The following is a 15259-nucleotide window of genomic DNA, read 5'->3' on the forward strand; positions in this document are numbered from 1 at the left end:
GTGATGTACGGGTTGGTGTTTATAATGTACAGTCTGAATATTGCAATTAATGCACTTGAGGACAAATGCACACTTGGGGTGTGTAATGAAAATAGTGTAATAAAGTAAAATAAATTTTCTTTTTATTCATCTTCATACAGAAATTAGAGAATCCAACGTATGTCCTTCAAACTGTTAATAAGCCAAGTTTCAATAGTTTGCTTCAAATGATTATCTCATTGTAACTATTCGTTAATGTAACGTGTATGCATACGTGTAACAGTATACTTATTTATATATACGTAAACGTATGTCTCCTTCGTACTGTATTACTGCAGACCTTCTTAAGGCCAAGTAAATAATACTGTAGCTACTGGCATTTTTTCAAATTTTAAAACGTTTAAAGAATATACTAAGTTCATCATACATATAAGTTACATACATACTGAATTTTCAACATCTACAATCACTGTATCCAGGTTTCTCCTTACGAATCAGCTAGTAGTAGTTGTACTTAATCAACGTTCCTAAAAGTGAACAAAAATGCTTACATTACTGACGATTTCAATAGCACAATTATTTTGTTACCATTGTAACAATTGTGAGCAAGCATTTCATGATTACACAACAAGCTGAAACACGTGTGAACACCAAAGTCAGAATCCATTACTTTTTCAAAAATACCATTTCATTTCATATTGTAAAAATGAATTCGTTCTTCGACGTTTTCTTCGACTGATGTTAAGTCCAATTTAGATTTTATTTTAATTTGAAGTTTGAAACATGATTTAATACACTCTGGCTTTGGAATTTGGTTCAATTTCACCTAGAAACACAAACACACAGAGTATTTCATTTTAATTTATTGGAACAAGTTGTATTAGGCTACACTGCATGAAAAGGAAATATTAATGTACGTTAATATATTAAGCATGCAATTACATCATGTCTTCATAGGAATCTGTTACACTTCGAACAGTACATTCGTCATCATCACGAGGAATTTCAATATCTACGTACACGACACGAAGTGTATTCGTGAAGCCTGAGCCTTGCTTCCACCCAGTGACCACGACAACTGAATCTCCGGTTTTAATAAAACCGCGGCTCTTGCCGAAGTTCAAACCGCACTGAACACGTACATCTACATCCTTTATCCAATCAGACAACGGTGCCTCTGAAAAAAATTGATTAGTGGATTAATACAAATTTTTTGCCTGAAGTCACTAAAGAATTTCACAGATCTGGAAATTATTTTAGTTTTTTCAAGACGAACCAAATATTTTTGTGGAAAAATTATTATGCACATTCGAAACTGCATACTTTGATCTATGGACTGCAGAAGTTTCATTGCAAAATCAATCAAATTAAAAATGTGGCAGCGAGTTCTATGAACGCAAATTTTCCAAGCCGGCAGAATCGTTTTAAGATTATTTTCGTAATAGTAGAATGTTTATGTTACCTTCGTAATAAAGTGGCAGAATACCACGATGAAGGTGAGCCTGTCGTGCTACTTGAGCGAATCTGGTCACCGCGATAATTGGGCAACGTGGTCTGTACTTCGAAATTAAATGTGCAGAACGACCGGTAGTCGTGATTACTATGATAGCGCTGGATAAACATTTCATAGATACTTCGACAGCAGCAATTGCAACTGCATGAGTTGCATCGATCGGGGGTATGGCTTTGCTTAAGAGATCGCCAAATATCTGGGTTTGCCAGATGGTAGCTTCTGCTTCCTTGCAGATGTTAGCCATTGTGCGAACACATTCCAGTGGATAGTCACCTTTGGCAGTTTCACCTGTGACACAGAATATTTCACTCATTAGTTACGAATTTAATAATCTATAAATTATTTAGTATATCATTTGAGAAAATATTTTCAAAACTTTTGGAAATTAATAAATAGACTTTGGCTTTTATGCATTTATAACAAAATATACATTTTTATCAAATCTCTGTATCTTGTAAGAGATGCAGATCAGTTCTATTTTGTATAAAGATTCGCAATCTGTTTGGAAATGATTTTTTTTTTCAATGTAGATCATTTCAAAGAAATGATTTTAATTTAATACAATGTCATTTTCATTCATGGAATCAAGGAAGTAGTCTAGTGTAAAACATATTTCTAATTTAACAAATCCATGAATATTTCAAAAGCGAAATTCGTTTTTAAAATGCAGTCGTCCTTTTAATTTTTTAATCGAATTGATATTGGTGAGTGTATTATTTTTTGACACATGCCAACAGCTCATTTAGCTTAATATTACCTGACAACATGACGCAATCAGCGCCATCAAGAATAGCATTTGCAACATCAGATGTTTCAGCTCTGGTAGCACGCGGTTTCTTCACCATAGACTCAAGCATCTGAGTAGCGCAGATCACCGGTTTGCCAACTTTGTTGCACCTGCTGATCATGCATTTCTGAGCTTGGTTCACTTTCTCGGGCGGGATCTCAATACCAAGATCACCACGAGCAACCATAATGCCATCAGAGGCTTCGATGATCTCATCGAGGTTCGTCATGCCCTGTTGATTCTCAATCTTCGAGATGATTTTAATCTTCTTTCCCTTCTCGCCAAGGATCGAACGAATTTCTGTTAAAGCTGCGGCATTTCTAATGAACGAGGCGAAGATCATGTCGACCTCTTGTTCAACACCGAACTGCAAATCGGACTTGTCCTTTTCGGAGACGGCTGGTAAATCTACTGGTACACCTGGCAGGTTGACACCTTTGCGGGAGCCTAGCATGCCACCGTTCTCCACGGTAGTGCTAATGCTATCGGGATCTGTTAAATGAAAATAATGATATACAATGTATCATCAGAAATTAGTCTTATAAATTCTTGAGTATTTAAATCTAATTTTTGTTATAGATTTAAACGGATTGATAAAATTATTTTTCAATTAAATATTATGGAAGGTTTATTTAACTGTGTATAAGGGAAATCGTTTATTTATAAGTATAAAAGTCAGAAAATTAAATATTATAAGGAAAAAAATTCAAGTCCTTCCATTTATTATCTTTTATATAACTTTTAATGAGCTGAGAGAATTATTTTAAAATTAAATTGGATTTTTATTCAATTAAAATTAGAAACGACTCTTGTTAATTTTATTCACGGACTTTGAAAGTATAATTTTAAATTAACCGAGAAAATTACTTTTAAATTAAACTGTATGTTTATTCAATTAGGAAATACTTCTTTTCAGAAATACAGAATAAAAATATTGAATATGTGTCAGCATTTAGGAAGGAAAATTAGATCTCTTCTTCTACTTTTTAATATATTATTTGTAAGAACCATTGAATATTACGTACTGACGGTAGCGACGATCAGGGAAATCAACCCGTCATCAACGAAAACACGATTTCCAACCTTCAATACCTTCGTGATATTATCATAATCGACGTACACTACATCTTTGTTTCCCTTCTCGGCGTATGACTTATCAGTGGTCAGTTTGAAAGTCTGGCCCTTCACTAACTCCACTTCAGCGGACCCGCCCTAATAAACAAAAATACTACAATGAACAATAAAATATACATATATGTTTATATAATAATAATAATAATGTCATTGTACAGTAATGTATATACATAGAGTGTTTCGCTTAAAACCTACCATATTTACAAAACTGGACTTCTTTCGATTAGAAAGAACGCTTGAAAATGTAGTAACACAAGTGCATTTCAAAATTTGCTATCTTTTGCATCGACACGGTTCAAATTCACGAATAATACTGTGCTTGTAGAATGCTTTTAGATCAAGAGATAACTAAATACGCCATACATCTAAGCTTTCAAATACTGTAAGTGCCTGAATAATACTTATTTAGCATTCTCGTCAATAAAGGGAAACTGCACTAAGGCGCTATACCACAGTATTTTTCAAATGTTTAATTCAATGAAAATTCTGAAATGGACCGTGCACAATCTCCGAGGCAATTATGGGCGTAAACTAAAGATTCGCTTACGCCTTCCAGGAGCCCTGTACGAATCTCAGGACCTTTGGTGTCAAGAGCAATTGCCACAGGGGTATTAATGCCGCTGCGGGCAGAGAACTTCTTCTGGGCTTCTCGAACGTTACGGATGGTCTCGGCATGGTATTCATGGGATCCATGGGAGAAGTTCATTCGAGCGATGTTCATACCCGTGTCGATCATCTTCTCGAGGGTTTCGACGGATCTCGAGGCCGGTCCAATTGTGCAAATAATTCCAGAAAGGCGCACAAACGATCCCCCGCTTTCGATGTCGAGGGCACACATGTGGTCCAAGTGGCTTTGAGCATACAAAGCTTGAGTATTTGGCTTCCCAGCCATCTATAACAATATGGAACAATCAAATAACATTTATTTTCGCACGACAGTTGTCCAAGTTCAAACAACCATTAACCCTTTATATCCTGAATTATGCCGTTCTTACAATTTATGTTTAAAGAAAATTCAAAACCGTGTTTGGTTACTGCTCTCTTTATTTCACGGGGTTAAATGGTAACACTTTACTATTGCTTCTATGAACAACAAACGTACATATGTGTATAAGTATGCTGAATTTGTCGGCAATTTGGAGTTATTTTGTTGGATGTTATTGTTGTCGAGTATATATAAATATTGGATATTTCTGTCAATTAAAAATTGAAATGTAAATCTAGGGATACTTTAGTTCATTAAAATGAAAATGGCAGTTTCAGGATATAAAAGATTGAACAGTACAAAGCATTTCACAGCTGGTGCACTATATAACAGCTAACAATAATAAAAATGATAAACTAATAATACACTTTTAGCAAACACAATTTATTTTGTGTATACAAAGTGTTAATTGGCTTGGAATAATATTGAACGGAAACGAATAATTTTATAATAATCAAACAGCTCTTCTAACGAAAATTTGCTATACTTCTCAAAGCGAATCGAAGTGAATCGTTTGACAAGGTCACGGCTTATCATATCTTTAGCTTACTAGGGAGTTTCGTATATTTATTTATTTTTGTTCGTGTAGTGTAGTAGACTAACGCGGCACTATTTTCATACAGTTATGAATAGAAACTATGACCTTGACAGAACTAACTTCTAAGCCTTTTTCGATTAGAATCAGACGAAAAAAGAAGCTTAAATAAATGAAAGCGAAGTAATGCACACATTTCAATTCAAAATTCTACATTTATAACACTCGATAAAAAAAACGGTTCCAAATCAAAATAAGCTATTTTAAAAAACAAATGAGAAATTGAGAAAATACACTAGATGATATTTCAGCAAAGTTATTAGAATTTTCTATGGATAATGTGAAGTAAGAGATAACTTTCTGTGCAAAAACGAAGGAAAATGATGTAATAAAATGTTTAATCCTTCTAGGATTAAGAGAGCAGGATTTATTGTAAGCACCATGTAACATTGTTGTAGATCATTTAAAGCAGTCGAGTAACATATGGATATGCGAAATATATTTAGACACAAATACAAATAGTGATACTTCAAATTAAATTAATATTTTGATAGACTTGGTTTAGTGAAGATCATTTAGGGCAAAACGTTAATTTTCTTTATCTGAAGATAAATTAACTTAAAAAAAATTTATTCTACATTTCTAATAAATTTTTCCCCTAAGATTACCACTTATCTCTTACAAATTATTATTATCTACTCTACATTAACTAAAATACATGCAAACTAAATAAATATCATAAACAGACCGTGGATCTTTATGCAAATTACCATTTTCATAAGCTGTTTCATAAAAAACATTTCTTACAGCAAAAATCGTACATGAAACTATTAATAATCAATGTTGATATTTATGTTTATATTTTATAAATTTACACAAGCTACAAGATACACAAAGATCCACGCGTTAATAACGAATAAACAACCGCAAATATACAAACAAATATAAATGATCTAAAATTTAAAATATTCTACGAGATTGTATATTGATCACAGATCTACTGATAAAAGTGTAATCGAAATTTGCAATTGTTAGCTACAAAATACGATAAAATCAATCCTACAAACGTTATCTGTAATATCAAATTCTGATTAGGAACAAGTTGTCAGGAACGTCTTAATTGCAATTAGCGTTAATTCACATGAATCGTTTATCTCTATGAAGCTCTTAACGTGATAACGAAAATGTGTTACCAGATCCGAAATCAGTGTCTAAGAATCTATAAAGACACTCGACGAAAATAAAATTCAATTCGATAATTATTACGATTAGCGTGACATTTTTCTGCATCCTGTCTCGTCGAGAGCACTCGATGCCCAAGCATGCTGTCCCACTAAGAATAGCTTAGCGCATTTGCTGCTCATTCTAACACTAAATTTCGTAAAATGCAGTAAGAATAGCTACCGAGCTAGGTATCGAATCGAATCGAATCGTGAACGTGGAACTGAATTTCCCAATCGACACATTATTCATCGCGATAAAATGATTCAGCTCCGTTGAATTGTAAGTCACGGATTACGATAACGAAAAGAAGATATACAGTTTTGGTAAGACAGATTAATTTCCATCGACAACAAATATTCCACAGACAATCGCGATCGTTTTTGCAATCTGCAATCGTATCTATTGTCTTCGAGAAGTTACGAGCCATTTTTCGATCTACTTTGTTAGGTATACTTTCAGGAATTTTTCTTCGATCAACGACACAACGATCTTCGTGAAACTTCACAGATTTGCTCGCACAGATTTAAGCTGCATCTGCGAATTTTTGTACATTGCTATCATCAAGATTCTATTAATTGTAATTACAATTATTCGCTAAGGGATCATCAAACCGGTTAAAAAGTTCTTCGCAGATTATTTTCTCAAATTTCGATTCTGTATTTTCTTTCTAAATTATTGCTCTAACATTTTTTGTAAGCGCGCACGTGCTTAGCTTCTGAATCACAGAAAATTATTGCATCAATTAGAATTGTTAGCGTGTCACGAAGGTCGTAATGTTAGTAACAGATCGGTACTTCTACTTCTGATGGACGCCATGTACAGAAATCATTGTAATTAGCTTTTTTATCGTACAACAGTCGACCGTAGTCTGTTAAATAAAAATAGTTCTGAATCGTTTTAATTTCCGTTGACGTCGGTATACAATTAACTATAGTTTTCGAAGACGGTAACGCATAAAAAAAGAATCGTGTATACAATTTAAACATGTGTAAACAGATCTGACAAGCCTCGTTCGAACGTATCAAAAAAGAAAGAAAAATTCCCAAAAAGCGTGCCTCGAAAACAATCTAAGAAACTCAACACCGTACCAAATACATTTACGCTCTTTCGACTCTGCGTACACGAGTGCGAAATGCATAGTTAATGCAGCTGTTTCGCTGCGTAGTTCGACTCCCATGTCCGGTCACCCAGAGTGAAAAACAAAATTGCGTTTCTCGACTTTATTGCTGCGGAGCTCATTGCACAACAACAACAAAAAAGTCACAGTGAAGCGTAGAACGTTCGACGGTTGAAAATCAAATGGAACACGGTTCAAAAATCGAAACTACAAAACAACTGTGCGAACACTAAAAAAAATAAGCCGGAATATCTGCACCGTGATATGTACAATCCTGGTTCGAGCGAACCGAACGTTACTTACCGATTGTGGCACAGTTCAATTAACACGAATTAAAGTGCGATAAAAAGAAAATGTAATGATTAGTAAAATAAGCTACGCAAGCGAAATGTGACTTGAGATCGATCCTGATCGATGGGACTAGCCATGGAAAACGTTTGCAGACTCTTCTCACATTTTGATGCAGTTTCGCTGCACGCTTGAACAACAGAGCATTTCGGCTAACAATTGAATGAAATGCCGGTAGAATTGTGACTGCCGATCGTTGCAATCGATGCGAAAACTTCACGTTTGGTGCGAGATAAGAGAGTATTTCATTGAATAAAAGCGATCTGTATTCTTGCACAGATATAATTATAATATAATCTTGTTACGTTAATAGTCGATGCAAATTTCTCAGATTTCTAAAAGGTGAAATCTTGAAAAGCTCGTTCGCTGTATCGAAAGTTCCATTGTGTTCCAAACAAGATAAAAACCTCGTCGAACTTATCGCAATTCCGAGTTTCACGATGCTATACGTTTGTCAAGTTATGTACGCAAAGAGACCACGAAGAACATTGCGTTCACTGTCTTTCGGAGTCCAAGCTGAGACAATCGTTTTCCATGGTTCGCGAGGGTGCGCGTCAGGATCTCATGGGTTGCCCGCGGTGTCACAATGTCGAACGGAACTTGGTTCACTGGACACACGTGGCAATTAACACACAGATCGATAGAGCATTAATCACTGCAAAACTAAAAACTCGCTTACTAACTGAATGGTGAGGATAGTACCTTATCGTCGGCGGTAATCCAGACCATTTTGGCGGGCTGCGCAAATAAATAGGAGACAGGAATTAGTGGCAATACGGTTTCGATGGTACCGCGGCTACGTCTGGCTGCATTCGTCTGCACACCGAGTGCATACTGCTTATCGGACAAGCAACGGATGTATCGCGACGTGCGGAAGTAGAGAGGGGAATTGAAGACGTTCGATGGACGTGATACACGACGATGATGGTGATACCAATGCGTGCAGCAGGTCTGCCAAAATTTGTACGGGCACATTCTATTCCGAAGCTCTCATTAAGTACGAAAACACCGTGTCGCTAGAACGGACGTATCAGGGTCAAACATCAATCCCTACCTTCGTTCGCGTATTACTGCCCGAAATGTGTTTAACACTGCTAAAATTGTTCTGTGTTTAACACAGTTTGAATCGCTCGTACTTTTAAATTCCTCTCATTGACACAGTATTCGTTCACGTATTCACCTTTTTGAACTCCAAATTATCATGTTCACATTTTTCCACTCTGGATTAATCCTTTTTTATATCAGTTTTGCAAATCGAATCAAATCTTTTGCAGATCTTATGCATTTACTTGCAAATGAAATTCGCTTCTTTGTAAATTAAATTTACTTATTTCTAGTTATTTGTTGTAAAATTCATATTAAATTGAACAAAATTGAACGACGCTTTGTGAATAATCATTAGAGATTAACGAAGATTAAGTATTTGCAATGGAATTTGTATTATTTTGTAGATATATAAATTCATATGTAAAACAATTTTTAAATTTGCATATTAAATTTAAAAATCAAATTAGGGTCAACCAATTTTGATTTCTGGAAAGGTGAATTTAATCTGGAAAAAATTCAATATAATTTCGGAAAAATTGAACACACAATTTGAAAAAAGGTGAATATGATTTTCGAAAGGAATGAATTTAGAGTGCAAAATCTGTATAAAATTTTATTCCAGAAGTTGCGAACATCATTTAAATATGTACATAATAAAAGATCGGGATATTATAGTCTCTCTATAGTCCTCTCCATTTCGGGTCTTCGATACATAATTTGAAAAACAGATATCCTTATAATAGTAAGAAATACTTATCACAAAGGGTTAACTTATTTATCAGTCGAAAATAATGCCTATAAGACTGAGCTTGCGAGTTTTTATTTCAGAAATTATTTGGTCTACTGTGTTGATTTTTTTCTTCTTTTGACCTGGAGAATCTGACTTATTGTAACAATTAAGTTGTGCAAATTATACACTGTTCGCATCAATTGCAAGAAACCAAATAGAAATTTATTTTTTATAAAGTTAAATTGAAGCTAATACATTTGTTCTCATATTCTTCAGATCTACTGCCTTAAGTTGCATCTATACTTTTTATCACAAATGAATAATATCCATAATCCGGTAATAATATTTTGTTTAAATCTGAAACACTGTCAAACCAGTCAAAATAGTTTTTGACTTTTTCTGTTACAGATATCGAAATTTAAAAAATGTTTCTTTGAGAAATTTTTTTTCATACACCTCTTCTATTATTATTTTTATTTATTACAACAAAGGACCCTATGAAATTAGAGTAAATCTTGTGATCGCCATAAAACAATATATTTATTTGCGTTTAGGACCCAATAATTCTAGTGTTAAACTCCTCTCTTAATTTTGAAACAATGAAGCATACCAATTCATACATACTAATTAGACATATTTTGTGTTTCAGTAAATAATTGAGAAAATTCAACGCTATCTGTGCTGTCTGTTAGAAACATCACAAAACAACTTCACCAGCCTCTACCATCATTTCATCTATAATAATCAAGTTCATACACATCAGGTTGTATCGAAATTACAATTCAGAGCTCCAACAATACTTCGTGCTGTTAGTATCTAATTAAAGTTAAAATCGTCAAGATTTTGACATAGAAATATTTTCAGGACTCGCCACAAGACCTGCGGAAGTCGGCGGTGTAATCTGGACTATCACTATCATTCTACACATCTGCATACGATAGTTGCAATGGTCCCGGTTCAAGTAACAAAGTTCCAGTCACCTTATATTATGTATGCAAAGTCGAATGACAAGAATTGCTAGACTGCAGATTTTTATGCAAGATAAAAATGATCCATATCAATTGTAAAAAGCAGTAGCTTGAAATTTCTTCCTTTGTTCAACAATCTCTACGTAAATTGTGAATAATGCATCATTTTTAAATCCTTCGAATCCTTCCACTGATCCAAATTTCTTCTACTCATTTTTATCAGAAGGGCATAAAATCTGCAATCTAATAATGTAATATATAATAACAATAATATATAATGGCATAACATATGAGATATAATATCATAACTAGTAAATGTAATGTAATCTTCTCAGGAAGATTTCGAAACCACTGATGTATTTCCAACGACAATCTACAATCTCCCGTAGTAACGCCTGTGTCACTTCCGGTTCGAGGAATTGCTACACCGAATTGCTACATCATATTATACACTCGCGTATTTATTAGGTGAGACACGTTGCGCGAGTCTTTTGAAGTTTAGACTGGGGAAAATGCAATTCAGTTCTACTAATAATTTTCTATTGTTTTAAAGTAACGTTGCAAGGAGAGATGCGTGGGTGGTCGATTGTATGGGGTCTGCATGTTATGGAGTGCTGATTCAGGCGTGCACTCACAATGAAATAATCGTCGGATAGAATGACACTATCGGTCTGGGTCGGAGAGATTTAGATAGAGTCGATGCTGAACACTCCCAGCATGATCGTGGTATCATTTCGTAAATTGCTCATTAAATTATGGCCCAGATAAGCCGCGCATGTGATGCACGCGTGTATTAATATGGTATTATCAACTATTATCTATAATTAATAATCTACAATCTGAAAGAAATGTTGTTTCAGGGCGCTTATCTTATAGGCAGAGTCCCAAAAAGTAGAAGTATTGAATCTAAAGAAGGAAGTTCAGGAAATTAGAATTTGTTTATAATTTCGGGGACTATGGAATAATCTTTTTTCAATTAGAAAAACGTTATTACAATAGGCCGATCCTTGTAGATTAGAGGGAAAGAAGAATCAACTCGATCAGACAAGCAGTTTCTGAGATAAAAATTCATAAGCTCAGTCTGTCCCTAACGAGCGATAGGCAAGATTATTGCAAAATTCGAAGCTTCGTATTTTACGAACGAAATTTGATGACTTAAACCCTCCCTAATTTTGCTTGTACTATAACATATTTCATTTCGAGCAAGATCCGCAACGTAGATTTTATGATATGGACGTTTTTCTGGTGTTAAAAATACATTCTCATGTAAAAGAAATATTAAACGACAGAGATAATGTTTATGCATTATATGTATACTATTATACTCTGAAGTTTATACATGTTTTACACGTGTATAGTCGAAAGGGGAATATTTAAAACTCTTTACATTAAATATTAGCATTTTGGGAAAGTAAAATTCACAAACATAATCTGAATCATTTGTACTTTGCATATTTTCTCTCGTATTCTGCACCTTATAAAATGAAAATACGAAAAGAAATTCGCATTAATCAAAAGAGTGTCTCGATTAAAACCACGTTCTAGTTAGTTCACGTGGGAATTAATTCGATTTATCGATGCAAAGGTAAAATAAAGGGTGAATAAATCTCAAAGACCTTACAAATCAAGGACAATAATCTTCTTTCAGATTCGACATTCTAATAAACTTTCCATTCATCGTTTCGACAAAACAAATATGCTTGCTTGATCGCAACGTCCCCTCCCCCGTCACGTGTCGTGATACGCGGGAGTCGCCTGTATTTAAAATAAACGATCAATAAGTATCAGAAATAAAAATAGAATCAAGGAAACGGTATCAGTAAAAGTGTTAAATTAATTGTTTGGTGCGTGCAAATAAAAATGCAATGTATTTCGATTGGGTATTCGTTTAAAAGAGATTATTAGAACGATTAGGATATTTCACTATTGAGTTCCAAGGGAACTATTCAGATTTTGTCACTGAAGTCATAATTGTATGTCGAATGAGTAGCAGAAAGGTATTCAAATGAACTTAGGTTCGCCATTCGACGTTCGTTGCGTCATAACATAATCTTTGACTAAAATGATTCAGACAAGGATTTATGGTAATTATCAAAAATAGTCTAAGTGAACATTAGAAATTAAAAATTTTATTTATGTTACACTAATTAGATATTTCTGTCGCTAAATAAACGTAACTCGGATCGTTATGTATATAAATTTACGACATTTTTATAGTGATTGGTCGATTGCGGATCTTCATGCTTTTATGGCACTTGAAAATTCGTAAAATAGAAGGGAATATATAAATTTATAGGGGATTATATAAATTTGACTTTCGCCTTGGATCTTAGAAAAATGTCCATAAAAATCGAAGATTTCTTGTTACTCATCCGAGAAAATTAAGATTTCCCCGTGACTTCTCTTCATTTGTTCATTTTTTATAAATAATATAAATTATTATCTATTAAGAAATGAATCTTCATCCGATTCATCTCAATGAAATTCTTAACATCCGAGATATTTCATTACCGAACATATAGACGAAATAAATAACAGAACTAATTACGTAAAGTTATAATAAGTATAACAACCAATGGAGATAATGATACGATATTTCGATTACATTATTACATTATTGATCAGTGTCTCCTTTCTTAGGAAGAAAAAGATGGCGATCGTGACCATTTTGTGTCTCTTCATGTCCTGAATGACAAAACTTTTAATTTTTACTTCTGTGGTACAAGTAAATTTAATTTTATAATAACATCGTTTGATTTATTCAATTTTACTATTGATAAATTAAATTGAACTAAATTTTCTATGAAATCTCAAATTTTTTGATAGCATTATTTTAACGAAACTGATACTTTGAAGTATTTGCAGAACGTCTAAAATTAATTCGACCGAAAAAAAGCGATTATGGGTGGTGAATACCGCACTTTATTTATACTAAAGAGGCGTGTACAATTTACCGATAAAATACGTGTATAATAAAAATAAAAATATAAAAATTGAGCTGAGTTGAAAAGATAATTTGAAGGATTATTTATTAATAACTTTATAAATACCGCATAGCGATAAGATCACCATGCGAGAACAGCATTATAAAGATTACGTTCTATCGCGGATATCCAGATGATTTTTTTCTCTGCTGTCTTAATGTCATTAATGTTAAGTCAATTTTATTGAGCAGTATGAGGATAAATGGAAGATATGAAAACAAAGTGATCGTTGACATGAACTATTATGTAATCGTATAAATTAGAAGTGACGTCAAAGTCTTGCTTCAATACGGCAGTTCAGAAGTCATATATGTATTACATTTAGCAAGTGTTAAAAAGTCAGAGATGTTCCGGCAAGCTTTAATTACCAACTATCGTGTGGTACCATATTACTAATTTTATTGTACGACAATTTATGTCCTTGTCCTTGTATCTTAATTGTCATATTTCTGGTAACTCTACATAAAATACATTGCTTCTTACGGCAATATATCTTATAATACCAATAAACTTTCTTCATGTTTCTGAGTATTATAAACAGAGCATCTTCCTGTTTATCATAAGTACAAATGCTGTCGTTTTCAAAAATAATGAATTATCCAAAATAGGTAATTATCTTGCTCTAGTTGTTCTCATTGCAAATAAGTCACTACATAAAACAGAGTTTAATGCTGTTACGCTAATACTGTGATAAATATATAAAGAAAAAATGAGAATAATACAGTGACACAATATGTAAGAGTAACAATTGTTTCATTGTGTTTCACACTTTGATTATTTTAATTAATTCATACCCAACATATTATTGTATGCAAAATTTTGGAGTAATAAAGTTCGCAAGTAATTGCATATCTGATTAATGATGTAGAATATATAAGATACTACCTATAACATAATTTAGTTTGGAAATCTTCATGTGTAAAGAGGTTATATCCTTTACTCCAAAATATAGACTGTTCTTAAAAAATAAAATACGTAAAATCAATCGAAGAACTAGAGAATAACTAATAATTTAGTAGAACAGTTTCATTAATTCAAACTTCTCAAAACGGTAAAATTATGTAAACGTGATGACAACAAATTATTGTACTAGTAACAAAAAAACACAATATTTAAAATCTTAATTTAAACAAATAAGAAAGAAGAATATATTGAACGTAAATCTTATATAGAATACAATATATGTCTCATTAAATTATGAAACATTTTAGACCAATCCTGAAGACGGCATTATGCCTGCGACAGCTCCTTACACAAGTGTATTCTGTTCAAGGTCAAATTCATAAAATATCCTACATACGTGTACAGGTTTTTAACGAAAGTACACATACATAAATGTTTACCACTTCGTACGGCAACATTACGTGCAAACTGATCATGTATGAAATCGATAATTCACGTATAGAAATAAACATTTTCAATACATGTCAGACAACGGTCATCGAGATATTTGAATTGTTAAAACGTTGTTAGTTATGTGTCAAACAATTAGATCGCAATGCTTGTAATTTCGTAATCGAAAGTATGAAATTTAGGTTTGTCGTTACCTTTTTCCAGTTGTTAAAGTCAAACACGGATTTAACAGGAGAAAATTTTATAAGCTACGGAAATATCAGTAGAATCTCACGTCGTCGACTTCACAGTCAGTAGGAAACTGATGTTTTAAGGACACGAAAGGTCACTACAACTTCCTCGTGTACCTATCTTATGCCTCTCGGCTGATTTTCAATGGAACATGTAGATACCATTTCTGAGCTCATACTCTGTAATCAATACATAGTTATTTCTATCTTCGTGCCTCTACGATTACACAACATTACAGAAATGTTATTGAAATTTCCATAAAAGTAATTTCTACCTTTTTCAGCATTTGACAGTTACAAAGTTTTGAATTCGATTGCTATTGAT

The 15259-nt window shown here is 33.4% G+C and overlaps 1 protein-coding gene across 4 annotated transcripts; it reads right to left on the minus strand.

The window, feature by feature from the left end:
* Positions 1-100: 100 nt before the first annotated feature.
* LOC117220501 (pyruvate kinase) lies at positions 101-15058 on the minus strand. 4 transcript variants are annotated; one of them, XM_033470509.2, is made up of 8 exons: positions 14899-15053; positions 8325-8360; positions 3961-4305; positions 3305-3491; positions 2250-2771; positions 1442-1780; positions 922-1156; positions 101-506 (listed from the first exon to the last, which is right to left on the minus strand). In XM_033470509.2, the coding sequence occupies exons 2-8, from the start codon at positions 8349-8351 to the stop codon at positions 494-496; spliced, it is 1668 nt and encodes a 555-aa protein (XP_033326400.1). In that variant the 5' UTR covers positions 8352-8360; positions 14899-15053; the 3' UTR covers positions 101-493. The 4 variants fall into 4 exon arrangements, with proteins under 4 accessions (XP_033326400.1, XP_033326403.1, XP_033326402.1 ...); XM_033470512.2 differs by having other exon boundaries at positions 1000-1156; positions 14899-15052; XM_033470510.2 differs by lacking the exon at positions 101-506 and adding an exon at positions 721-805.
* Between the last annotated feature and the right edge of the window lie 201 nt (positions 15059-15259).

Source organism: Megalopta genalis, chromosome 2, assembly GCF_051020955.1.
Source record: "Megalopta genalis isolate 19385.01 chromosome 2, iyMegGena1_principal, whole genome shotgun sequence".
Taxonomy (NCBI): Eukaryota; Metazoa; Arthropoda; class Insecta; order Hymenoptera; family Halictidae; genus Megalopta; species Megalopta genalis.